We start from the raw sequence: 27,597 nt of genomic DNA, 5'->3' as shown, positions 1-27,597 counted from the left end.
AGAAGCTCATAAGGAAAATAATAAATATTTTAAAATTACTTCATTTATTTATTTATTTTCGCTTTAAAATTTTAAACTCAAATCGTAATTTGTTTTAGAATAGTATTTAATTAATACAAAATGCCTTTATTTGTTTAAAAATTTTAACATTCATCTCACTGATTTAAAATTATTCACATTATTATAGTTTAATAAAAATAGAATGATTATGTAATTTAGTTATGTAAAAAATATTAATCAAACGAAATCAACAAGATGCATAAATAAATAAGATAAAAAGATTATGATTCCAAAAGAAAAGAAAGGGATGAGATGAAATAAGATGGTTTTAGATGAAAGTTAAATAAAATATTATTAAAATAATATTTTTTAATATTATTATTATTTTGATATTTGAAAAAATTGAATTGTTTATTATATTTTATATAAAATTTTAAAAAAATTATAATGATGAGATGAGATGTAATTAAACACTTTCACTATTCAAACACTGGACTTAAGTTTCACGTATCATATTTAAAAAAAAAAATCTAAAATTAATATAAAAAAATTATTTTTTTAATTGTAATTATTTTTTTAATGAGAATATTCCCCGCCGCAAGAGAACTACAAAAGCCTCGTTGTTTTAAAAAGGAGTAGGATTAGGAATTAGGACTAGGGTTTTTACTCTTTCGGCACGAGAAAGTTTCAATGGAGTCGCAGTTGAAGGAAGAAGAAGAAGGAGAAGAAGGGCAGCTTAGGGACAATGTGCAGCAGCTGGAGAGATCATTATTATCGCACAGTCGTAAATTGGTGCCTTGGTTGAACTGGGATGAGTGGCTCTTCGTCGAGCACTCTCTGTTCTCACACTCCCCAGACACCGTAGCTTCGGCTCTTAGAAGGGTAAACGTCACTCTGAACCTCCAATGTTCTGTTTTGTGCTTGTTTCCACGGAAAACCTTTTTCCAGATAATTGTCGATTTCCAGCGATACATGTGGAAAAATAAGCTGAGGATAACGCGCTTGGCAATATAAGAATGAGGAGATACTCAAGATTTAATTTATTTGACTATGTCGGTTGAAATTAGCTATCACGGGACATTTTTTTTTACCTATCCCTGGACATTGAAGAAAAAACTCCCGATAAAAGAATAGAATTTGAGGAAGAACTGTAGGGGGAAATTAGTAGCGGTTAATTAAAAAGAGGAGTTGAATCCCATGCGTGTGTTGCTGTTGTTTGTGAGCAACGGCTAATGTATTTTAATCAATTCATGTAGTATAATCACATTTTTTTGATTAAAAATAAATTTTTTTCACAGAAACCAAACAGAGGCTCGATTTTTCAAGGTTTTGAATTCTCTTTTGGGGTTTCAGATTTTGGCATGGCAAAGTAGAGGATGTCTGCCTGTGGCCATCGAGGTAACAGCTTCGATTATTGAAATTCAGCAAAAAGATCCTCATTTTAGGTAACTTCTATACACAGTTTCACAAATTGAGCTCTGCTTGAATTCATTTCATATTTCTTGTTCTTCAATTTATAAGTACGTGCATTTTTATTGGTCAAGGAAAACTGAAATGCTGCAGAAATTGCAGTTACTGCATGTTAGCTTTTGGAATTTTTGTAAAAGTTATGGATGAAGAAAGGAAGTTACTATGGAATTAAAATGTATATTCGGTTTTATCAAACTCTAGGATTTTGCTCTTTTTCTTCTTTTTGAAGTCTTCACCTGCAAGTTATATGGTGTAAATTATGTTTTTCATATATGCAATATGCTATGAATTAACTAATTGTCTAACCATTTTCTTGTGCCTTTTTGGTTTGATAGTAGAAAGGACCAATCACATGGTGCTACATTTGATTACAGAGAGGACCAAACCAACAATGGTTCACTTTCTGAGGAAATTTTGGCAATGTTGTACTGCATGGCAATTATTAGGTGAGGTTGCTTCATTTACTTCATCTTTTTTTTTTTTAATCATTTATTCATTCTTTTCCCTAAAAGGAGGATTAGAAGCGCTTGATTTGTGCAGTGAATTTCATTGACAATAAAATAAATCCTCTCCCTTTTTCTCTGGTTGAGATGACTATGACATAAGACAACTTGTGATGGCCAGAATGACAGAAGATAGTGTTGCTACATATTTTACAGAACAAAAAAACAATAATAATGAATTTTTAGTCATGTTCTGAAGCTCTAAGTGAGCGATCTAAATATAGTGGTGGATTGGCATGAACAACAGTACTAGTTGAACCTGTGGAGCGGAAAATTTATAGTCGCTTTGATTATATTAGAGGATCAAGAATCTTTTTGATAGGTAATCAAGAAAGTTTATTCATAGAAGTAGGCAAAGCCCAAGTACATTGAGTAATGACTAATGAGTATACATGAGAATAACCTAATTAGAGTTTACAATCGAAAGTAGAAGATCATGGACATATTTAGCCCATTACAAACAATAGCCCCCGCCCATAAGAACAAAGTTTTAAAAAAGAAAACTTTAAGCTCATCCATTGTTCTCTCACGGGACATTGGACTTTTAATAGGACTATCAGACAAAACCGAACTAGTAGGACTGTCGGAACTAGGAGCAGGACTATAAGCATTAGCAGCATTGGAGTGTGTAAGAGCAAGGGCAGTAGGTGAGCACGGAAGCTTCTCGTCAAGTTCAAATAAAGGACAAGTTTTTTGACTAGCTGGCTGTTTTCGGCATGAGTGTGTGGGTGTGGTTGGTGCAGCAGAGCTTTTATCATTTCTCTCCCGCCAAATGCACTAGCACATACATATAGGAACCATTCTCCAGATCGCTGCCAATTAGAGGATCAAGAATCTTATTGGGTTACTCGACTACATCTAGCAAACTTTTTTTCTCTAGGATCCAGAGGCACAAACTAGCACTATTGTGTGGTGGTTGCAATAATAAATTTTAACTTTTTGTTTACCATGAAAGGTTCCGTCGCTGATTTAGCTCAAGGATAACTTTTTCCCCAACCAGCCTTATTGAAGACTGAAGCACACTCTCACTGTAGATCATCTCATGACATTTTACCATAACATGCCGCGGAAAGAACATAAAATAGCCAAATAGAGTCCTTTTCAATAAGTGGTAGAGATTATTTAGACTGGATGCTGGTCACCTGATTTACCATAAAGCAACTGATGTTGTGTATTAATCTTTATTTAGTATGTATCAAAATATTCAACAAATGATTAAATCTATATTTTCCTATTAGCTCAAGATATTGGGATTGTTGATGATTTTATCGAGTATTAGAGTAGAGGTCTTTAGTTCAAATATATCATTACCTCCCAATTAAAAAGTCCATAGGTGAGGTCCATGTGTTGTCTGGTCCTACACCAGGCTGTGTTAGAATATTTATCAAATGATTAAATGTAATGCCCCAATAGAAGACCCAAACCACATGACCTATACTCTAAAAAGCCTAGTCAATGATATAATTGGAGCCCCATTGGAACTTTATAAAGAGAAAAAACTTCTCCTTCCCAAGCAATGTGGGATCTCATATATCACCTACCATTATCCTTATCATATGGGGTATCACAATCTACTCCTTAAATTCCCGTCGTCCTCATCGGTCCAGTCTGTCATAGTTGGCACAGCTTAAGTCCCACATTTCTGGTTGGGATAGGCTCTGATACCATTTGTAATGCCCCAATAGAAAGCCCAAACCACATGACCTATACTTTAAAAGGACTAGTCAATGATACAATTGGAGCCCCATTGAAACCTTATAAGAAGCAAGAACTTCTCATTCCCAAGCAATGTGGGATCCCATACACCACCTATCCTTATCATTAACATTATCATATAGGGTATCATATTAAATCTACCATTTCCTACCAGCTCATGCTTTTGGGACATTGATGATTTAGCAGTATGGTTTTGATACTACAATATGTATGCAAAGGAGGACTACCTTCTCACAAACTATTTCTGGTAGGGCTGCTCGATGAAAAATGATTCCTGACCTGATGTGTGTGTATTTTTTTCCCCGAGATGAACCCACCCTCCACAGGTTGGAAGTCCATTTTGGTTCAACTACAGGAATGCTTTTAATTCTTTTGACCAATATCCCTTTTGATTCAACCTGAGATATATATATTGATATTTAATGTGTGAATATATAAACTTACTGGTGCTGCATCTTGACAAGTTTCCCATTCAAAGTCATTGCTATTATTCTTAGCGCATGTGAAGAGAATCACGCCACTCAATTGGCTGTGAACCATTTGAATGAAAAGTGCATTAAATATTCTCAAGTCATATCCTTTAATGCGTATATGTGCAATCTGTCAACCATTTATTTAGAGAGAATTTTTCAACGACCGCTTTTTTTTTTTGCTTTTTCTTTTTTGTACAATCAAATATATTGCCAACAACTTGAATGAAAATTGTTGACCATGCGTATTCAATTCCAAGGCACATCACTTTACTTATGCTAGCTGTGCTATGCCTTGCACTCTTATTCTCTTTTCTAAGCTGTTGCCAAGAATGGAGAATGTTTTGTGCCATTGCAGGGACACAAATTAGCCCTAAGAGTGGTTTGAAGGCATTGCTTCCCATAATGATAGTTTACCCAAAACAAATTCCCTTTTTAGCTTCTATGATTCTGTGTCTTTTGTGCATGCAGTGGAAGAGAGGGGTCTTTGGCTAAATGTTGGGAGAGAAGACTGGAAATGGGTAGAGACTGTTAGCTTGTTTGGTGGATGGGGTGAGGTTCTGTCAAAACTCGCTAGATCTTGGCTGTCAATGGTGGATCTTAGCTCTAGACGGGGATAATGGCAGTGAAGTGGGAGCTAAATCTTTGAGAAATGCTAGTTGGCATACCAATTGTCAATGGACAACTCATTTTCACCGAATCACTAATTTTAAATAATTTTTATTGATCCATTAAAAATGGGTTGTCAATTGGTATGCCATTTATAATGATCCTAGATCATATGTTTACTTATAAAAAAAGAAGTGCGGGTTAGATCTTCCGACTTTTGAGCCAAAAACCAAACTCGACTTGGCTTGTAATACCTCTATGTCATCTCATTTGGAAGCATTTTCTTTCTACTGGCTTCCTTAGGGTTGGAAGTCGGAGGGGTGTGTTTCAAACCGATCAGTCAGAATTACACCCCTAATTGCTGGATTTCAATGGTTGAAAATCACAATTTTGTTGACCCAATGATATGGAGCATATTATAATCCAAGTTTGAAAGGGATACAATGTTTTTTTACAGACTTTACATGGGCTCCACTTTGCACACACACAGGTATAACCTTATAAACACATCTATTTATTGAACAGGTTTAGAACCATGTCACTGACCTATTCTGGGATGAAAGAAAACTTAATGAAGCTCACTCCAATTACCTGCAATCCTGCAAAGAAAGCAAATTTAACTGCTAACTATTACCAATTTTTATTCACATTGTGCAGCACGCTAGTCCCACATTGGGAATATGAAATAACTCTCATGTAGTGAGTAGGTTATAAAAGTAGTTATGAATGTTAAGTTCTGCATGGACTACTTACAACTATCTTTAAGACCTACCCATTCTATCTAGATTATATCCAATGCGGGATTGGGATTTGACATGTTGGCCACCCAAACTTGTATGGTAGTCATGCTTATTCTTAGAGTTGATCAAGTTGCCTGTTGGTGTGCATGCATGTTATGGAAGCTATGTTCACATATGAAACTTATTTTTGAAGGCTTGTGAATGGTGTTATCGAGAAGGCACGTAAGAAAACAGAGGTTTCAATTGCGGTGGCGGCTGATGCAATTGGTATTCCACGAATGCTGATTGATATTCGTCATGGTAAGCAACTTCAACTATTTAATTATAACGTGGAAATACTTATAAAATTTTTTTGACATGGAGATATTATTACATGTGTACCAACTTATTAAAAAAAGAAGATATTATTACATGTGTACCAATTTTATTTTTCACTTTTTGTTTTGATTAATCTTTTAGTATAGTTCCTGGTCTTTGCACACACCCATCCCCCACTAATATAGGAGTGAGTTTAATTATTTTAAGCACCCCATCTAATGTGATGCTGCTTGACTGTGAAGCCTATGGTGTTGCTCATTATTTTCAAATCCAATTTTGTTCTTGATCATTGATATGTCCTGGATTGAGTCAAATAGAGAATTAATTTTGTTTCTCGCTCTTTTAATTGCTATGATTCTAGAGGGATCTCACCGTGAACTTCCTGCACTTAAGATGGTTCGTAGTGCCTCAGTTAAGGTATGTTTCATTCTTGCTATTCTAATCTTTAGTTTGGACAATTTCTGATTCTTCCTTCTCATTCTGCAAGTTACAATTGTGATTAGCATTTGTAGGTGTCTAGAATTACTGTCTCAATTACAAATTATTACTATGTTATTAGATGATTGGACCAAAATTATTTCCCAAGGCTGTGTTCGGTTTTTGAGAAGACTAAGGACTTAACGTTAGGAGGAAAAATAATTATGGCAAATGTGGCTCAAGAATATATGCAATTTACTGACAATAGGATTGAGGTAGAGCATAATCCAATTTATTTTCTGCAAAAATCTCTAACATATTAGTTCTAACAATATTAATTTTTCACATGTATACTTCCTGTGTACTTGGGCTGTGCCTATTTTGCATATTTCTATATCAATAAAATATCTTCTTACTTGTAAAAAAAACAATATTAATTTTATGAAATACTGCATCATTAATATTAATGCATTTTCTCCTTTGTTATTCATAAAAAAAAATATATATTTTCTCCTTTGTTACCTAATAAAACAAGTGTTGGGGAAACATGAGTAGGTAATTCTGGATGTTTACAGTTTTAGAGGACATTTTTAAGTTCTGATTAGGAGGTATTCATTTGCTTATGTGCCAAGTTTGGTCTGATCTGGGCCACTGGTTAGACCATAAATCACATCTTATTAATTGCATTTTAAGTGTATGAAGTGTCATGTGCCAAGAATAAAATTTGAAGCATGAAATTTTCTCAATTTCCACTGAAAAGTTCTGTGAAGATATTTAATGTAGCCACAGAGGCTTGCATGACCGAACAATAAATCAGTTCAACTATAACAAAGCCTTCCATAATTGAAGATTTTATTAAAAAACGCAAAAAGCATAGCCCAGGTACACAGAAGTGTATAAGAGGAACATCAAATTAAGAATAGGAAATGAAACAAGAGAATCATGGAAGCTCAGCTCTTTAAAACCTATAGAAGCTACCTAAAGGAATGAAGTTATGGAAAAAGGATCGAGAGCAGACAATGGATAACTCACATTCCTTTTGATAGAATATTCTTGTTAAGGGTTTGGTCTGACATTTGGTAAGGTGAAAAACTCAGCTTTTAGAACTTGAATTTCAAAAGGCAAGACAATAATGCATCATTGAGTTGGCTTGATGCTTAGTCTTCGAGTTAAGCTCTCACGGTTTGTTTCAGTCACCGAACATCTGAGACTGTTTTCTTTAGCGCAATTTTTTGGTGTTGGATTAATTGAAATTAAGATGATTATTTGGGCTGGCTGCCTTGTTATTAATTTTTTTGTTTTATAAGTAATAAATTATTTCATTGATAAAAAAAGTAGGCATAGCCCAGGTACACTGGAAGTATACATGTGAATACACCTATTTAAGAACTAGAAACAGACCTTGTTATTAATTTTATTCGAGGGAGATAATTTTTGCGTCTTGGATCCCAAGGCAAAAGAAATTTTTTTATCAGTATGAAGAAGAATTTTCCCCCAAGGCAAAACAATATTAATTCTGTGTCTTAAAAATTCATGGAAAAGTTAAAAAGGGGGGAAGAATAACAGAAGGGTCCGTGATAAGGGTTAAAGGATCCGTTTTGGCTTGATGTTTGGTGTGGTGATCCGGCTCTTTCTAGTATGTTTCCGGTTATTTTTCGTTAGGCAGCCAATCGGAATGCTACTGTTGCTGATTTGTTAAACCGTTCCAATGGAATATTGCAGTGGGATGTTTGTTTAACTGTACAGGACTGGGAAATTGATGAGGTCTCTGATTTTTTCAGCTTCTTACACTCACTGGGGGTTGGTGGTAATGAGAGGGATAGAATGAAGAATGATATGGAAGCATACGGGCAGTAAAAAGTTTTCGGTACGGTCTTACTATAAGGCGTTGACTGTTCATCATTGTCCTCCTTTTCCTTGGAAGAGTATTTGGAGGTCACTTGTGGCTTCCAAAGTTGCTTTTTTCATATGGACAGCATCACTTGGGAATATTCTGACAATCGATAACTTGAGAAAGTGCGGTCTTCTTGTTATGGAGTGGCGTTTCATGTGAAAGAAACATGGGGAATCTGTGGATCATTTACTTCGGCACTGTGAGGTGGCAAAGGCACTGTGGGATGGTGTTTTCAGTAGAGTTGGGATGGCTTGGGTGATGCCTATGAAAGTAGTGGATTTACTTGCGTGTTGGATTGGATTGCAAAGTTCTCCTCAAGTGGGCTGTTGTGTGGAAGATGGTTCCGTTATGTCTCATGTGGTGTATTTGGTGGGAAAGGAATGAGAGATGTTTTAATAATAAGGAGCGCACTATGGAGGAAATCTGGAAATTCTTTGCCTTTGCTTTATTTCAATGGTTTTCAGCTATAGTGCTTGATGGCAATTCAGCTCATGATTTTCTGTTTTCGTTTCCTTCTTTATAGAATGTAATTAGGTGTTTTCTTTTGTATACTTCCTGTATGCATGGGCTGCGCCTATTTCACTCGATGAATAAAATTCTTTCTTACTTATCAAAAGAAAAAAATAATAGAAGGGTCCACAGAGTAATGTTCTAGAAGACATACCTATCTAGTTTGGATATTTTTTACCCTAGAATCGGAGCTCATGCATCCATTCTGTTGCATTATTTATTCATCCATTCTGTTGCAATTACTCATTCTAAAGCTTGGGATATTTGAAAATATCATGTTTGGTTGATGAAGCAGGCACTTGATTGGTTGAAATCATATTATTGGGAGCCTCAAAAGAAGGCAATTCCATTTCAAGGTGCTGGAACCACTAGCGTCAGAGAAGAAATTAAATTTAAACTCAGTGAATTGGCTCTCGCTCTGAAATTCAAGCAGAGTCCCTTGTGTTCTTCTTCACCAAAGGGAAAACGTATGTACGAAACTTTCTTTTCTTCTTTTCTATTAGTGTTTTTGATAAGTGATGCTGTGATAATAATACACATCGCTAATTTTTTCAATTTATGTGGTAAATGGGTTGATACTATTGAAAAGGATTCTGCATTGAGCATTGTGTGATACCTATCTAAGGAACATGAGCTTCGCATTCATGTGCAATCAATATTCATAGGAATTTATCTTTTTTGTCTGTCCTATGAACGATATGGGGGCTGGATATGTACATATATGTATAGATACATCCGTGCATCCCCAAAAAAAAAAAAAAGAAAAGAAAAGAAAAGGAGAATAAATGAATAAATAAAAACAATTTTCCCACCAACCATTGCTTGTTCTTTATTTTCGGGAGATCTCCACCAAATCTTGATTTATATATCATATTATAGGGGTTCTTATCTTTGTTCTTGGGTTCTAATTCAGCTGAGATTCCTCTTTCGAAAGCTGTACTCCCTTATTTTAAACCTTCCCCCCTCCCCAACACTGACCTGCCCAATAGTGATTTTATTTCACATGTGTTTGTTGGTTAAGGGACTGGAAAGTTAAATGTGGGTGCAGGTGCTGATTCATGTGGTTGTGGAGCATTTAGCTTGATTTGTTTTTCTTTTAGAATGTTTTTTTTCCGCATATAAATGGTTACAGTAGGATTGTATTGGATATCAGGAAAAAATAAGGTATTTGGCTGTTACACAAGTTGAAAGTTTAGAATTGTCACTCTTTGCTTGTTCAGAAAGATTGAAACATAAGACATGATTGAAAATTTAGTGAAACTAGTGAGTAATATATATGGGCTAGGTGAGTGTTTCACAACTGCATGGGAAATTGCAGAAAGCCAGGACAATTAAGTGCTTTTCACTTTTACTAAAATTCCACTTGTGTGCTGCTAAGCTATTGGTTCTTTACCATTCTTCATGCATACATTTTGCATTTGATATCATATGCTTGTTATTGATTGATCACATTTTGGTTATGTACATATGATACTTAGTAGTCCTCTAGGATATCATAATTCTATCAATTTGTTTTCACTTTCATAGGTAGCAGACATTGCGAATTACTTTGGGGGCGTAATAAATTTTTCTCGCTTGTAGGTCGCAAGCATCAATTATCAAAATCTGGGGGTAAGATCATTGTACTGGTGATTTTTTTGACCTGGTAGATTATGAATGCATCTGTAAATGTACCATACTGCATTGCCTCAAGTATAGTAAGAGTGTTGTATTGTTGTCCATATCAGAGAGGTGGAAGACGTTTGATATTAAAGAAGATTTTTGTTAAAAAATGAAAGTCACAAGGAAATTTAGTTGGAAAAACAATTAGGCATTTACTTCATCAAACACCATCAAACTTAGACACCAAGTGATACAAGAGTGTATGTTAAATGATTTTTTCTTAATAAGTGAGTGTAGATTAAATGATAGCAACAAGGAAGTTATTTTAAATTGTTAAAGTGCATTGCGTTTATATATATGTAGAGGTACAACTGTTGATACGTGCAAAAGATGAAAGTATAAAGCTATCAAAATTTGCAGATATGAATCATTTTCTTTTTTGATAATTTATAAAAACTTCATTAAAAAGCACAATATCCAACTTAAAACTATAGAGTGAAGCTTTTGCTTTATTCTAAATATGAAATCTTTTTTATTTTAAAATTGAAAATAAAGTTTTACTTAATTTCTTCTTAGAGATATGTGCTAGCGTGCGTCTGTTTTCATATATATGTTGGCTGATGGATATTTTCTTGTTTCAGTTTCTAAGAAACAGATTACCAAGAACTTGAAAATTCTTGTTCAGTTATATTCATCTTTCCCATCAGAAGTTGTTTCTATATTGCTGGAGTTCTTGTCGAAAGCCATAAATTCCTCAGATTTGGTTGAGCTTCCAGAAGATTTCCAAGTTGGTCCAATTACGTGTACTGCCATGGATAATTGGAAGCTTGTGATAACAAAACTCTCAAATAAGGAGCCAGAGTTACTGCTGACTCTTCTTAAAGCAGTTCTTGATATGATTGAAACTCAGGAAGCCATGAAATATGAGACAGGTAATACCAACTTAACCTTTGTGTGACATCCTGTTATGCATTCTTTTGGGCCTTGTTCAGATATCTCACTTTTATGTTACACGAAATTGCTACTTGTAAATGCTTCCAATCAGGAGATTTTATATTGGATTCAAGTCACACTAATTAGAGTGCAATCATGATCACAACAGACCAAGCAAGTTTGTAATAAATTATTTGACTGCTGTGATTTTTTTTCCTGTCGCTGACACTGGGAATTATATTTTCCACCACCCATGCATATCTAGGAGCAGGAAGAAAGAAATTTGTAGTCTTGTAGGTAAGCTGAGCTCCTTCCTAGCATTTTCTTTTGGCCACAGGAAGCCTGTGCATAAGCTTACAAATGAGGTCAACATGAATTCAAAAGTTGGTTCTTCCCAACATTCTTATGGCTTATTATGATTTGGTATAGGGAGTTGATAGATTGCACCTTTACTGACTCTTTTTTCTCCGTTGTTTATATGTTCTTTCCAATGGAAGTCACTGTTTGATTGTAAACTGACAATCTTCGCATGGGGAGATAGAGGATGTAGCTATAGAAGAAAAATGGAGTAGTTCTAGTGAAGGGCATTAGCACTATGTGATCGCGTGATATCTATCAAGTTGAAGGGAAGCTTCTGATTAGACTGCATTAAGTCCCTTCATGTTCTATGATATGGAAATTTTAGATTGTCAAAGAAGCAATTTCTTGATAAAATGAGTCTAACTGAATGAAATTGTAAAGATGTATCTGTAGGAATACTCAAAAGATGAGATAAGGATTGTAGTCATTCATTTAAAGGTAAGGAGGCTTTCCTTTTGAGGAAAAGATGAGTCACTTAACATTTCTGATAATATGGAACGAGACCGATTAATGCATTGTTGAGAAAGAAATAGTTTGAGGAAGGCCTATAAAAGCATGGTTGGTGTTGGTGAAAAAGGATACGTTAAATAGGGATAGCGGTATGATTTTGGATGGAATAGACTTATGGAAAAGAAAACATGTGGCCAGCACTGGTTAATCGACAAGGATTTATAGAGCTGATTCCAATATAATTGGGATCAAAGCTTAGATGAGTTAAGTTGAGTTATCGAAAATTATACTTCCGTGAGCTACTTAAGACTTTGGATTCATATGTACTTCGTCAACTGAGTTATATTTTTATTTCCTTTTGAAACATGTTAGACATATCCTTGCTTTGATACACAATTGTCATTTTAATTCTTCACTCAAGTCTGTCTCTCAAGGACATGTTCAATCATTAACTATATGTAAAGTTTTCCATTGAAAAGTTATAAGAGCCGGCTTGAGAAATGGTTAAGCTGCACATAGCATATCTTCTAGCTTTGCATGTTATGATTTTTCACATCTGCTCCAAAGGTTCGATATATACTAATCAGATCACTTTCATGATTTGATATGTGTAAATCTGTGTAGGAAGACAACATCAGACATGGTCAGACTATAGGCAGGACATCTCCCAAATTCAGCACCTTTCTTCTATGTTTGCATGGCTTGTTGAGAGTCTCAAGGGACTAAAGCCTCCTCGCCAAAAGTTTTCAGCAGCGGAAATTGAAGTTTATCCAACAGAAACAAATGTGTCGAAAACTGTTCTTTTAGAGCTTCTGCATAAATGTCTTCTGGTATCAGCTTCAGGCAACAAGCAGCTTATGGATTCAGCCCTCCATCTTGCCCAGCTGATGGGACAGAGCATTCTGATTGAGAAACTCAAAAAACTTCCCTCTTTAGGTTCATCAAATCTATATGTTACTGAAGAAGAAATCCCTTCTATGACGAATCTACTCACCCAGCAAGAGGAATCCATCAGTCAAGCAGCTAAGAAGCTAGAGTTGGTCAAACTTAACCGGATGAAGAGCAAAGTTGCGGAGACAAGATCCGGTGATGCGAAAAATATAAACAAATGGGTTGTGTCAAGGTCATGGAACCCCTGTCCAATTGGTATGTTGCCACATACCCTTGGTTCCTCCGGCTGTCTTCCTGTTCTTGAGCGTTGTGATGTCCACAGTAAGGTTCCAGAGTCATCAGAAAGGGAAGGGAACCGGGACTTGAACCGTTGCAGTAGCAAGAGAGAAGCCAGTTGTGACATTCAGCAAATAGATAAGTCAAGCATTAAGAAGAGGAAGGAGACAGTGGAGGCATGTGCGTCGGATGCAATTCCATCAATGGAAGGTGTGAAAGGCCATCTGATGATAGGTGGAATTTGGATGGGAGTTGGGGAAGATGAGCTACTTGCCATGGAGTCTGATGTAAGAATTTTGGTTTAAATCACATTTGAATTTATATGAGCAGTCATTTATGGACACAAAAGTGTTGAGCTTTAGCAGTAATACATTTGCCTAAAAGCAATTCTATTTTTGAAAGAAAAATTCTATTTGCAAACTTTTTTTTATTGACATATCAAACACACCATTGTCATGTAAGCATGCCGCATCAACAAATATAAAAGAGTATTTGTGTTTTGAATATTTTATCTCCCATAGTGAAGGGTATATTTGGTAACAAATTTTTTTTTTAAATTAACATAAATTAATAAATTAATTAACATGGATGTTTTTTTGAAAAACTTGATTCATCATCTATTTTCTCAGCATCTTTTCATCATCTCATTATATGGTATTAGATGATAGGTTTACAAGTGAACTATAATAAATAATTTTCAATCATCTAATGACACATTATAGGATGATGAGAGAATGATGAGTAGTATTACTCAGTCTTTTTAGTACCTTGCTGATCTGACTATTAAGCTATGATCACTTGCGGCAGCAGCAAGTCAGGCAGACAACCGATCCAGGTGGTGGAGGAAGGTCCTGCAGGGGCGACCTGAGAACATATTTTAACAAACATAAGAATGCCCACATGTGATCTCAGGTCGTCTCTGTAGGACGACTCCACCTTTGTAGGGATGTCTTGCCCTTGTTTCCAAACAATTTGGTGATGCCATGGAGATATTCCATGTTATATAGAGTAGTCCAGAGAACACTTGAATTTCAGTACTTTTGCCCCAAAAATGTACTACACCTCAGTACTAGCAAGAGGCATGCAATACTTGTTGTGAGTTCGTACAGCTTTGTACTCCATACATGCATGCACTCTCTATCGTACCGTTTGAGACTTTGCCAAGAAAAAAAGAAATGAAATGTCTTATCTCCTAGATGAGGGAGGCTAGGTGAAAGTGAAACCCCTTCGACCCATTAACGGGATATACTTCCCAAGATTCATAAATAAATTGAGATGTATATATATAAATATATATATATATATTTATAGATAATGATAGGCTTACTACTTATTAGTATCTGTTTATTATTTTTTTTTATTAGTAAAATTATATATTTTTTTAATTTTTTTTAATAATTAAAAATGTTAAAAATATACTTACGACGAAGTTTTCCTAAATACTGCAGCGGTGGGTCCTTTCCCCCGTGGAAACGGAGGCCATAGCGTGAGAGGCAAGTTGTTGGGAATGCATCTCATATGTTTGAAAAAAATCACCCTTTACTTTAAACTATCGTTCTTTTTGTATTATGATCAAACTATCAAAGATTTCGTTTTCTTCCAATTTGATACACAAGTTTTGTTATAGACGTGTTTCACCACCACCATCGCACGATCACCTACAACCAAAGAGTAAGATGGTTTGGAGGTTTGAGAGAACACCTCCAATGTCTAATTCAGTGATTGAAAATAATTCAATAATACCAATGAATGTCATCCTTTTTACGTACCTAAATTCTTCTCTTATATAGAGTTTTTGAACCGTTTTGTTGTTTAGATGATAATGGTCATATCTAGGGGTGTAAAAAAAAACCGATAAACCGGACCGAGCCGAACCGGTGGATTGATTCGGTTCCGATTTTTCTTTTTCTAAAACCGGACCGGTTCATATATATATTTTAATTTTTTATATTGTATATAATTTATATATTATATAATATATAATATAATATATTAAGACCGGACCGAACCGATCCGGTAAAACCGAAAGAACTGGTTTAGGGGGTAACAAGTGCGGAATCGGTTTTTAAAAATGCAAAACCGGTTCATACCGGTTTGGTCCCAAAATGTTTTTTCAAAACTGGACCAAATTGAACCGGTTACACCCATAATCATATCCATTATTCAAATTTTAAACCTAGATATGAAGGTTCGTCTCTTAATAAATCTGAATGATAACTGTTCTTATCCCTTGCCACAGTTGAATAGTTATCCAGTCAATATTGGCAGTCGACCAGATTATCTTGATATAGGCAGGGCTTCTTGGTAATGAGGCAGGCTTTGGGCTTAAGCAAGGGCTCAGGCCCATATGAGACTTACTAGTTAGAATGTCCTCTCCAAGTTTAATACTATCATTGTTAGATGAAAAATGGGCGATAGGAACAGTTATAATGGTTGGAATCTAAATGATGGGTAAATTCACAATATGAGTGGTAATTTGAGAGTAATAAAGTGATCACTTTGATAGTTTGATGATCATACTGGAAAAGAAATAGTAATTATTCTAATAGACTCCATATGGGTTCTCTTTTTGATTTATTCTAATATTGCATATTTGGGTATAGAGTAATACTAGATATAGTTTTAGAGTGTGTAAGTCTCGCGTACTCATTTTAAAAAAAAGTGAGGTCCATTATTACAACAATAATCTTTTTCACGTGAGTCTTAGATCTATCCACTTTATTTAAAGGGAGTGCATAAAGTTTGCATATCCTAATGCTGCAAATATCATTTCTCTTGAGTATATTAATCTTTGATTGAGGATGGCGCTATTCTTTCTTTTGTAAGTGGCTCAATATTTTTTTTAACAAGAGCATAAGCTTCTAGCATCATTGATCTCAAACATGCAGTTAGTTAGCTAAAAATATCGGGATATGCATTTCCTCTAGCATGAGACTCTTCGTTTGAGCTCTTATTCTTAGTCTAGTCCTCCCAATGCCCCGTTTAACTTACCAACGCACTGTATTACTCTTGCGTCAGGGCCCTTGAAATGCACCGTTAGACTTTCTCCTCAACGCACCGTTTCCAGCTCAGCACTTAAGAACAGAACCTACTTCAGTTTCACATCCATCTTCGAGATCCAACGATTTCTCCTTCCCTTCCCCCACGGAGAGAGAGAGAGAGAGTTTCGATCAAGGGAGTTTCCTGGAGAAGGGAGGGAGGGCGTGAATGGAACATTTTTTTCTTCCTCTGTAGTGCGGTCACAAGATTGAGAAAATGTGTTGTCGCAAACCTCTATTAGAGCACTTGTATTGGACTTATCAAATTTATTTTCAAATTTTAATAAAAAATACATGTTTTCTATATATCTAAAATTTCTTTATCCGTAACTTCACGTTGAATTAGATATTGAATTTATTAAAATAATAATATAATATTTTTTTTTAATAATAATATTTTTTTTTCATATTTTATAATTATACTAATCATATATTAATTAATAATTTAATCCGATTCTTACATTATTATTATAAGACGGTTGGAGATTAAACGTGAATAAAAAATACTATTAGATTAAAAGTGAATAAAAAATAGATTTGATGAGTGAACAACAGCCTTTTAAATTTGAAGAAACATATCTATTTACTGTAACTCAAAGTTTCACACTTATCTCTTTGGCTAATTCAATGCAGCTCCCTTTTGATGAAATTCATCATATTTTATATTTGGCTAGACTTCTAATTAAATCAATACCAATGTTCTTAGAGGCTATTATTTGGAAGAAAACGGTTGAATTGGTGGGAAGATATTCTCATCGAAAAAAGATTTACTTAGGTTATTGTTCAAATTTGAAGGTTTCAAGTGAGAGAGAAAAAGACACATCTATTAGATCCTACAATATAATTTATTGCTGAACATACATATATTTCGAACATTATTAAATAAATAAAAAGTAAACAATTCATAATTCATTTGATGTGTCTATATCTCTAAATAAAAACTCGTAGAAAACCTTAGATCCAAGATGTCTGTTGACCACACCAGTGGGAGGATCTTTGAGCCAATCCAATTTTAAACAAAGCCCGCATCCAAACCAAAACCAATACCACAAATGGCTCGATAATTGTCCAACTATACGATAACATACAAAACTTCTTAAATCCATAAGAGAAATGAAATTGTACATGCTTCAAATAGTCAAATCTCATATAAGTCTTTGTGAAAAATAGACTCCATCTTGAAAAAATATAAAAAAAAATTATTCTTTTTTAGTGAAATTCACTTTTTTATAAGAGAAAAAGTTCAAACCAGATGGGTGTTAAGTGGAGACTTACACCATTCAATGATATTGTGACATGTATGCTTTCCATCAAGAGAAAAATAGAACCGATTGCAGGTAATCACCATCTCTCTCTTTCTTCTCTCTCCTCAAGTCGTGTGATTTTTGTTCCCCCCCCCCCTTTCTCTCTCTCCTCAGGCTGTCACTTTCTCTTAGGTTGTGATTTTCGTTTTATGAATCTAATGTTGTGATTGTGTTGTTATAAATATGATGTTATGATTCTCAATTGCTATATCTCATGGTAACCAAACTGATTTTAAAAAAAAACCATGATTGTGACAAATTTGGGTGCTAAACCACTGGTGATTCAAATACCAATTGGTTCAGAAGATAATTATAAGGGAGTCATTGATCTTGTGAAGATGAGAGCTATAATTTGAACAGGTGAAGAGTTGGGTGCTAAGTTTGTGTATGAGGATATACTAGCAGATTTTCAAGAACTGGCACAAGAGTATCGATCACAGATGATAGAAACCATAGTTGAGTTAGATGATCAAGCTATGGAGAGCTACCTAGAAGATGTTGAACCTGACGAGGAACTTATTAAGAAATTAATTAGGAAGTGAACCATGTAAAGCAGATATTTCCTAGTATTATGCGGCTCAGCTTTTAAAAATAAGGGAGTTCATCCACTGGTTGATGCTGTCGTGGATTATTTGTCTTCTCCAATTAACTTGCCGGAAATGAAAGGAATTGAGCCAAAAAGAAGGCAAATTTGCAAAAGAATAGATTTTTCGGAATGCTTAAGGGGTAAAAGAAAGTGAGAGCTTGAGGGGAGAGAGGGTGGGGCAGAAATTAGACCTTTGGATGAAGAGAGAGAGATAAGGGAGAGGAAGAGAGAGAAGAGGGGAGAAAGAGAGTACCAAAGATGAGGGTACGAAATTTGATAACTTACACTCATTTCTATTTTTTATTTGTTAAAAGTCATACCCGTCACAAATCTATTGGAGGGTGTAAATTCCCTTTTAACACCCGTCCAACCCCTAACCTCTCTCTTTTATAAAGACTTTACGTAAAAATTTATCTATTTAAAACTTATAGTTGGCATTAAGCAATTCATAATATTTGTACAAATCATTGCAAAATACAATATATTCTATTGTTAAAAGAAAAATACTATAAATTTATAATACCATAAGAAACCGTACTTCGCGGCTTTAGAATATTCTGACAAACTAATTACTAAGAAGTGGGAGAGATTCGCTTTCAAACACTCTGAAGTCATACGACAGGACATCCCATTATCTTATCCTACGATGTTCAAACTTTTGTACACATGAGAGAGAGAGAGAGAGAGAGAGAGCATATGAAATTGCTCGTTCCATCTTCTGTTTTTAGTGCACAGCAATCAATAAATTTTCTAATGCTCTGCAGAGTTTGACCGATATGGATGTCTTTTGTAGAAAAGAACATGCTGTTTCTCTCTAGACCATATTTTTTTCTTTCAAATCACCGACCATTATGTTTTTAAAATAAAATTTTTCATGAGTATAACATGTATGCTTTTTAAAGATTTTTATCAAATTCCTCCTTAATTCTGTATCTGAATTGAAGGGAGCAAAGTGAGGTGGGCCTCTCTTTGCTCGCTGCTGCAATTTCAGTTCTCAAAGTTTTGATCCAGGCATCTCAAAGCCCAATTTCACATAGTGAAAAAAGAAAAATGATATTTGCAATGATTAAATGTGCAAGCGTCGCGCAATTTTTTTGAAAAAAGTGAGTAAATATAAAATCTACATAAAAATTAATTAATTTTTTAATAGTAAACTCCACTCTTTTTCAAAACGACTGTATAAATGCACACTTACGCACTCTATGACTGTATGTAACATTACTCGTGAAAAAAAGTTATAGATAGATGCACCTGAATATACAGACAATTCGGGTGGTACCTGCTTCTGCACACAATGGGACAGAGGGGTATGGCTTTATCATTACAACTTCAATCTTTATTATAGTATGAAGCTTCTTTAGAGCACTGTACAGAGACAAATGCATGAGAGGTAATGATGCAAAAAATCCAATATGCAAATCTATTTCTTCTAAAGACCATACACACACATATATTCATTATGAGCAAAAAGTTAAGCTGGGATCCATTGCATGTGAATTTTAATGATTTGGGTGAGATGAGGTGGTGTCTTCTCTACTCATGAGTCATGTTCTTCTGGATCTCTCTAAGATTACTAATTGTCCTATACTCATTCCCTGCACTACTTTTGGCCAAGTGGTCACTGAAAAGCAGATCAAATGGAAAACCTGAAAAGCTCAGTCTCCATGCATCATAAATTTATGAATAATGCTAGATATAGTTGTAAGGTGTGTAAATCTAGTACACTCATTTTGAAAAAAGTGGAGTCCACCATTAAAAACATGTTTGTCTCAGATTTACACATTTTCCAAATGATAGAACCTGTGAGTTGGCTTGCATTATTGCGTGGCATCATGGGATAGAGACCTAGCTACCTTACACTGCAGGCAGGCTGCAACTTCTATTGGCTTTTCCAAATCAAAAAGCAGGAAACTCTCACGTGGCTAGCTATAGTCATAAATCATTTTAATAATATATAGCTCAAGACAATTTCTAGCTCCTTTTGATCTTTCTGTAATAACCTGAAAAGCCACTGGATTTAACATATGATATTCATGTTTTTTTGGATGATTGCTGATGCCCACATGCAATACATTTAGATTTGTGCTAATGTAAGACAAAGCTCTTTCTCTCTCACTTCTCAGACTCTTTTGTCGGTATAAAAGTGAAAGCAGTACTACTTACTGCTGGGTGGGTCACATGGGGATGGATAAGGTCATGTGATGCATGATGTAATCCATACCACTTCTTCCACTGCAAATTTCTGAGCCTTTCAGGAAAACGTTCATATTAGTTTGGAATAGAATCTTCCTCGTTATCGGATTTCTTGTTGGACCTTTGGATTCTAAGTATCAAGCTGGTATTTCAGAGGTCTCCATAGGGAGAGCCAGACAACCTCTGTGATTAACACATGTAAAAGGATGTGTTGTGTTTTGATCAACCATGGTAATCAAGCAAAACACCACTTCATCTTCCTCCATCTAATCATTTTCCCATTTTAACACCTTCATAATTTACTAGAACTCCTATAGTTTGGATTTGAGAGTTCATGCAGGTAAATGTGCATGTGGGGTCCACACTGTTCCAATAAGGCACATATAATCTCTCTCTCTCTCTCTCCATACTTAGGCCATCCAATAAGCCTCTTCCCCACTAGAAGAAGAGGCACATAATCATATATCACACATATTTAAGCAGGAAAATTTTAGATCTTCAGTGAAACAACAACGATTCAATGAACATCAAGAGAAAAATCAACCAGAAAAGAAGCTGCATATAAAGGTTGACGTGGACGGCTTCATTATTTTGTTTAGTTATATATATAGAAGTGCATGTGTGTACACCAGAACATGCAAAGGGAATCTAAAGAACCTGTGCATGAGGCCATTCTTTTTTCTTTCTCTCATATGGGGATGCAGCTTTGAGAATTGAAATGCGCCCCTCCTTTAGCCAAGTGACAGAAATGGGAACTAGAAAATGATTTTTCAGTTTAAAAGTAGTTTTTTTTTCATCAGAGGATAAATATACTATTCCTTCTTGTCTGTCACTGCATGGAACTACTTTCCTACAGCTTCTAAGTCACGGGTATACCTTGGAATGTACAATATAATGAAATAGATGGAGTTTAGAATTCAGCAAAGGGTAGGAATGTTTCTACTCCCCTATATAAAAAATTGTTTTGTCATTATATAACTTGGCTAGGGGGATGGTCTTGGCTGTGGTGTACGCTGGATTTAACTAATCACTTGCAAATTAGGATTTTATCGTATGAAACGATTTCCTAAAATTTTTGCTTGAACAGGAAAACTTGAAGGTCTCAAGTGGGAGACAGATACTGCGTGATATCAGAGATTTCGTGGCTATAGATAAAACAGGCCTTTATGACATGCATATGATGGCCTTCCATTGACATTTGTTGAAGGAGAAATGTTGACTACTCAATCTAATTAGAGAGAAGTTTAGTAGTAGAAGAATATGTAATAGAATTTATTTTCATTCAAAACTAAAACTTAGTTTAATTAAGGTTCTTCACATCCTTCAATAGAAAACTAATATATAAGCTTTCTATCGAAGAATTGGAAAAACACACCTTAATTGGATTAAATCCATTAAAAGATGAAAAAAAAGAAGAAAATCTTAAAAATAAGGGTGATGCTAGATACAAGCATATGGGTTTGTAAAATATCTTCTTCTTCTTCTTCTTTCTTCTAGCAAAAACTGAGTTCTAATGAGGTGGGTTCTCATGATTAGGCAATATAGGAAGGCTCATCCAAATTAAATAAGCTCATGTACACTTCAAAAACACTACAAGAAAACAACTTATTTCCTGTCAGCTATTTCCTGCCAAAAAGATTATTTCCTGCTAAAATGAGTCTATTTTTGTCCCAAATAGTCATTCTCGTCGCAAATAATTTGTCTCAAATGCCCTATTTTTTTGTAGTGAAACTTTCTAACTCCTAAGAAACTAATATGCTGTATGCTGAACTTCTTTGAAGCAATGAGTTGGAGACGAGTGATCTTTATGTTTGGAACAAAAATTAAGTAAGAATTTTTATTTTGTTTTTTTGTTTTTTTGTCTCTTTGAGCGACCGAATCAAATCAAACAGAAAATCGAGGGGTTGTTCTATAATCTTAGATTCTTAACATGCATCCATCCACCCACCTCTACAGTGAAATGCAGCCAAGGGTGTGTGACTGTGGGGCCTATATATGGGCCACAAAATCCAGCGACAGATTTTGGTTTTCAAGTCCTAGAAGAAATAATTATCCGATCACTCTTTTTTCCAGAAGTAAATATCGGTGCATACTTTCCCATCTCAAAAACCTGAAAGATGAGAGTATGGAAAGCTTTGTCAGATGCTTTGAAACAATCAATCATAGCACACCCTTATCTAGTGCAGATCTCAATCGTAGTATTGCAAATCCTTTGTGATCTTGCATTAAAAACCACCTTTTAGCATTCATTTCCTTGATTTATGCGAGGAACATGAGCCCGGACGTACCAATATTTTGGTTCCATTATTACCACTTGTTTGCCTTTAACTATATGTGTTGTATTTGTTATAAAGTAGTGTTTTATTGGGGCACCCCATTCCCTCTTTCTGTATGTATATTTTCAGTTTAAGAGTAATCATCTTCATTAAAAAAAAATGAAAGTAACAATCAATAGCTAATTAATAGGTGATTGGTTCTTCTCATAAATAAAAATAATAGCTCAGTCTGTAGTATACTGACATGGTCACCTGCTTTTCAAAGGTAGAGAACCTGTGAGAGAGAATGAGAGCACAAAGAGCAGCTTTTATTTTAGTGATATGCTCATGTATGTTTTTGTTTCATTATGTTAGTAAACTCTAGAGAGAGAGAGAGAGAGAGAGAGAGAGATTTAAACATCTTGGGGGATTGGAGTGAAAGAAGAGAGTGAAAACAGGGGTGGTGAGAAGAGCATCAGTTCATTCTTTGGAAATGGCTTTCACAATGGATCAGAGCAGTGAAGAGATGGTGTTCTCAGTAGAATCTCAGAAGTCAGTGCCAGCACCATTCCTGATAAAGACATACCAGCTGGTGGATGACACTCGCACTGATCACATTGTGTCTTGGGGTGAAGATGAAACCACTTTTGTTGTGTGGAGGCCTCCTGAGTTTGCTAGAGATCTCCTCCCTAACTACTTCAAGCACAACAATTTCTCCAGTTTTGTTCGCCAACTTAATACCTATGTGAGAATCCCAAACCCATCCTCTCTTTCTCTCTCTCTCTAAAAAGCACGCACGCACACGTACACACACTCAAAATCATGAATACAGGACCCTGTTGTTCATCTGGTTTGTCTTTACTGTTATAAGCTAAGCATGGTTTGAAATAGTTTCTAGGGAGTTTAGAGCAAATTAATGAGTTAGCTCCTAGTTCAAAGGTATCTATAACACCAGGCTTTTCAAGGATGTTTTGTTTCCAAATTCTGGGAATTCTGTGATGAAAACTAGTCTGTCAATGTGTGTTCTAATGATATTAAGCTGAGAGATGTAGACAGCTGGATGTTACTTTTTCCTTTCTCAAGTTCACATGTTATGAGAGCCCTCAAACCAACAAATACACACTACACAACTTACTGATTAAAGTATTTTTTCACTAGATCTTACTTCTTAGAAACAAAGTCTCATATCAATTTCGTTTCTGTTTGGTTTATTTATATAATTCTAAGAACAAAGCCCTTGCAATGTTCTCTGGCTATTGATATGTAGTGTATATCAGCAGAGCATTCACATTATACGAATATAATTATACATACACACACTAAAAGACATGACAAGTGAAGATTCCTTACAGTTTTTTTTATTCAAATATTTCCACAAAAAAATATAAACACAGCATGTGGACTCTACTGTATTTAATGTTGTGGGGGTTCACAAACTGTGTGTCCCTCTTAATTGTAAGTAGTAGGCTCATAAAATTGTAGAGCATCTTGATATCCAAAATGGAGATCTAAATCCGCTAATCACACCACAACATAAAACAGAATCTCTTCTCAGTAAACATTCATCACTGTAGTTCAATGACTGTCCATATACTTCCAATACAAATCTTGAAAGACTGTCTCTGATTCTTCCTAATGATTATGACTGCAGGGCTTCAAAAAGATAGCTGCAGATCGATGGGAATTTGCAAACGAGTACTTTAGAAAAGGTGCGAAGCACTTATTATCAGAGATCCACAGGAGAAAAAACCCTCAGCTCCATCACCAACACTACTACCATGACCATCAAGCACGCCAATTTTTCCAACCTTCAGGTGATCAGATTGGTAATTGGTTTGAACCTGATCCATTGCCATCTCCAAAACCGAATACCGATATCCTCACAGCTCTTACCGAAGATAATCAAAGACTAAGGAAAAAAAACTTCATGCTCTTATCTGAACTTGCCCACATGAAGAATCTCTACAATGACATCATCTACTTCATTCAAAACCATGTAAAACCAGTACCCTATGATCAAAAAAGCAGTGATTCGTCTGTTCCAATGCTCATAGATTTGGATTCTTCATGTCAGGTTCAGAGTTTTGTGGGTGTTCAAGGTTCTAAAAATGGCAGCATGGGTAAGTCTTTGGTGACTAATTCAATAGAGGAAACAGATCATAGCACTGCTGCTGTCAAGCTCTTTGGGGTCCCTCTCAGTGGCAAGAAGAGATTGTATTCAGAAAAGGCTGATCGTCAATCAGAAGTGGAGTTTGGGGTCTGAGATGTTTAATTAGCTTCTAATTTTTGTAGGCTCCCATCATTTCTGAAAAAAGGTTATGTACAGTTTAAGAATTGAATTTTAGTTCAGGTTAAGAGCAGAAGGTCCACAAGTTTGGGGTTTCCATTTTTTTCCCCAAGACAAAAAGAGGATGAACTTTGACATATTTAAACCTTAGTAATATGCTAATCCATCTTACATTTTTTTCCTTATCCTACAGGTTGGCTCAACCAAGAATTTACATATTTAACTGATTATAAAATCTTCAATATGTAAAGGGTATAACCCAGATTTTTTTTAGTATAAACCAGAAAATTCTATTCATAAATCAGAGACTACAATCTTTCTAATTAGAAACAACATCAATTATATCACTCGGACACGCCTATCATCCAAATGAGCTCTGAGTCAAGAGCCAGAGCCTTTTTTGCCAATCCATGAGAAGGCTCATTAGCTTTTCTTCGCACGTGTTGAATTGACCAGTCCAGATGACATAGCTCCAGCTTGATTTCCTCTACAATTTGACCATAGGTGGTCCATGATTCTTCATTTCTTTCATAGCTTCCACAACCTTTAGGAAGTCCCCCCCTCTAGTACCACATTCTAGCTTCCTATGATCTTGCAGAAATTAACAGTCTTCCAAAGGGCCACACGTTGCAGCTAAAACTTCACTTGCTGAATCTCTTAATATTACTCCAACCCCCCATCTTCCTGTTCTCTATTTGGAGTGCTGCATCCAAATTCATTCTCACCTTGTTCATTAATGGCTTTTCCCATCTTGCAGTAGAAGCTGGTCTACTTGTGAAAAGAACAATACGGTACAAACCATCAGTACTTTTCTTTATATAAATGACTCTAATATTGTTTTTGCAATGTTAAAAGCAGAGTTGGGCATATATATAGTCAGTCAATAAACAACATTTGCTGGTGAAAAACTGATCATTAGGAGCTCAGCATTACCAGTGGAAAAAAGTAACATCATTTTCATCACTTTTCAGCAAGATGCTTTGGGGAATAAAAGATTTTGAGAGGGTAAAAAAATTGAAAAAAAAAAAAAAAGAACAGAGAAATCCAGAGGATTCCAGCTGAGAGGAATGGATATTGGGCAATCATGTCATGCATTGAGTTTGACGTTTTCATCATGTGGAATCTATATATGTTCACTTTTCGGTTTGATTCTGAAAAGAAGAAAAGAGGCAACAGAAAAAGAGATCAAAGAGTAGCCAAAGGGCTTGGGAGGGGGGGTAAAGCGATCAATGAAGGAATAAAAAGCAAAAAATTGGCAAAGATTGCTTTGGGATTGTAATTTGGTGCACTTTTTCTTTCCTTTTCTTTTTTCTTTTTTTCGTGCCTCGATCGAGATTCTACCCAAGTTCGTGTAAGTTTTATAGTGCTCTTGTTTCAGTACCGAAAAAAAGTAGTAAAAAATAAAAAATCACAACAAAATCTTTGGGATTTGTTTGGTTTAGAGATGAAAGTTGAAGAAAATATTGTTAAAATATAATTTTTTAATATGATTTTTATTTTAAGATTTGAAAAAATTAAATTATTTATTATATTTTATATAAAAATTTAAAAAATATATAATAATTAGATGACATGACATGATTTATGTAATCAAACAAGATCTACTCTCATAAGACCTCCTTGAATATTGAAGGCAAGGCACCATCTAACTCAATGGACCACCTCTTTCAATTCCACAAAGAAGCATTTCCTTTTCCAAACTCTCCCAAAACCTCACTTAAATGACCCTTGCAAAATCGCTCTCCCCTTCTCTCATGCTCACAAAAATAATAATAAAAAAAATGCAAAAAGCCTCCTATTGTTACCACTTGGATATAATAAGGCTCGTTTGGATGTGCATTTGGTCTCATATCGTCTCTTCTCATCTCAATATATAAATATTTTTTATTTTTTTTATATTTTTTTATCTAATCATTACAATTTTATCAAATTTTTATATAAAACAAAAAAAAAATCAACTTTTTTAAATCCTAAAATAAAAATTATATTTTAATAATATTTTAATTTTATAATATTTTTATTCAAGTTTTTTTCTATCATTTCCTAAAACTAAATAAAAGTCTTAACACGAATTATTTCACTACTATTCATAAATTTTTGATATTGTGTCATCTACTATTGAAATGACGCCTAAGACAATGCGAAGAATTGAAGTACAATAAACTTTTCCCAAAGAAAGTTTTAAGTGACAAGCTGAATCTTACTAATGGTAAGTTACTATAAACCTCACATAATTTAAAGATCAAGATTAAAGAACAAAGATCTGCTCATACAACAGTTACCTTAGATCCTAGCATGATCCAAAATTCCCTGGTGCATGTGAGATGCAAGGAATGCACACGTTCTAGAGAGAGAGAAAAAAAAAAAAGTAAGTATTAGGTTACACATAAATTTTACAATAGAAGTTTAGGTCTAGTATGTTTTTACAATTATTATTATCTTATTTAATTATTATAATTTTTTTAAATTATCACATAAAATAATATAAACAATTCAATTTTTTTAAATTTTAAAATAAAAATAATATTAAAAATATAATTTAATAATATTTTATTTAATTTTTAATTTTTATCTCATCTCATCTCATCTACAAAGACAAATGAGACCTCTCACAAAATTAGAAAACTTAAGGGGCAGTTAGGTTTACAAAAATTTGAACACCAACCCAATGAAAACTCATATCTTGAAATCCGGAATCCCCAGATCATTTGTGTAGCAAGGTGGGATTCCTAATTTCCTAGTACCTCTAACCTGTCTAATAATATTCCTGTCGAA

The 27,597-nt window shown here is 34.8% G+C and overlaps 2 protein-coding genes across 7 annotated transcripts; both read left to right on the top strand.

The window, feature by feature from the left end:
- Positions 1-643: 643 nt before the first annotated feature.
- Positions 644-13,665, top strand: LOC109017998 (pre-rRNA-processing protein las1). 6 transcript variants are annotated; one of them, XM_019000183.2, is made up of 9 exons: positions 644-882; positions 1,354-1,445; positions 1,809-1,916; positions 5,702-5,808; positions 6,188-6,243; positions 8,943-9,114; positions 10,175-10,258; positions 10,891-11,181; positions 12,617-13,665. In XM_019000183.2, the coding sequence occupies exons 1-9, from the start codon at positions 691-693 to the stop codon at positions 13,462-13,464; spliced, it is 1,950 nt and encodes a 649-aa protein (XP_018855728.1). In that variant the 5' UTR covers positions 644-690; the 3' UTR covers positions 13,465-13,665. The 6 variants fall into 6 exon arrangements, with proteins under 6 accessions (XP_018855728.1, XP_018855727.1, XP_018855726.1 ...); XM_019000182.2 differs by having other exon boundaries at positions 8,940-9,114; XM_019000181.2 differs by having other exon boundaries at positions 1,806-1,916.
- A 9,058-nt stretch (positions 13,666-22,723) lies between these two features.
- Positions 22,724-24,994, top strand: LOC109017997 (heat stress transcription factor B-4b-like). The gene is made up of 2 exons (XM_019000179.2): positions 22,724-23,280; positions 24,187-24,994. The coding sequence occupies exons 1-2, from the start codon at positions 23,029-23,031 to the stop codon at positions 24,796-24,798; spliced, it is 864 nt and encodes a 287-aa protein (XP_018855724.1). The 5' UTR covers positions 22,724-23,028; the 3' UTR covers positions 24,799-24,994.
- Positions 24,995-27,597: the final 2,603 nt, after the last annotated feature.

Source organism: Juglans regia, chromosome 5, assembly GCF_001411555.2.
Source record: "Juglans regia cultivar Chandler chromosome 5, Walnut 2.0, whole genome shotgun sequence".
Taxonomy (NCBI): domain Eukaryota; kingdom Viridiplantae; phylum Streptophyta; class Magnoliopsida; order Fagales; family Juglandaceae; genus Juglans; species Juglans regia.
This window is presented reverse-complemented; position numbering and strand designations above follow the sequence as displayed.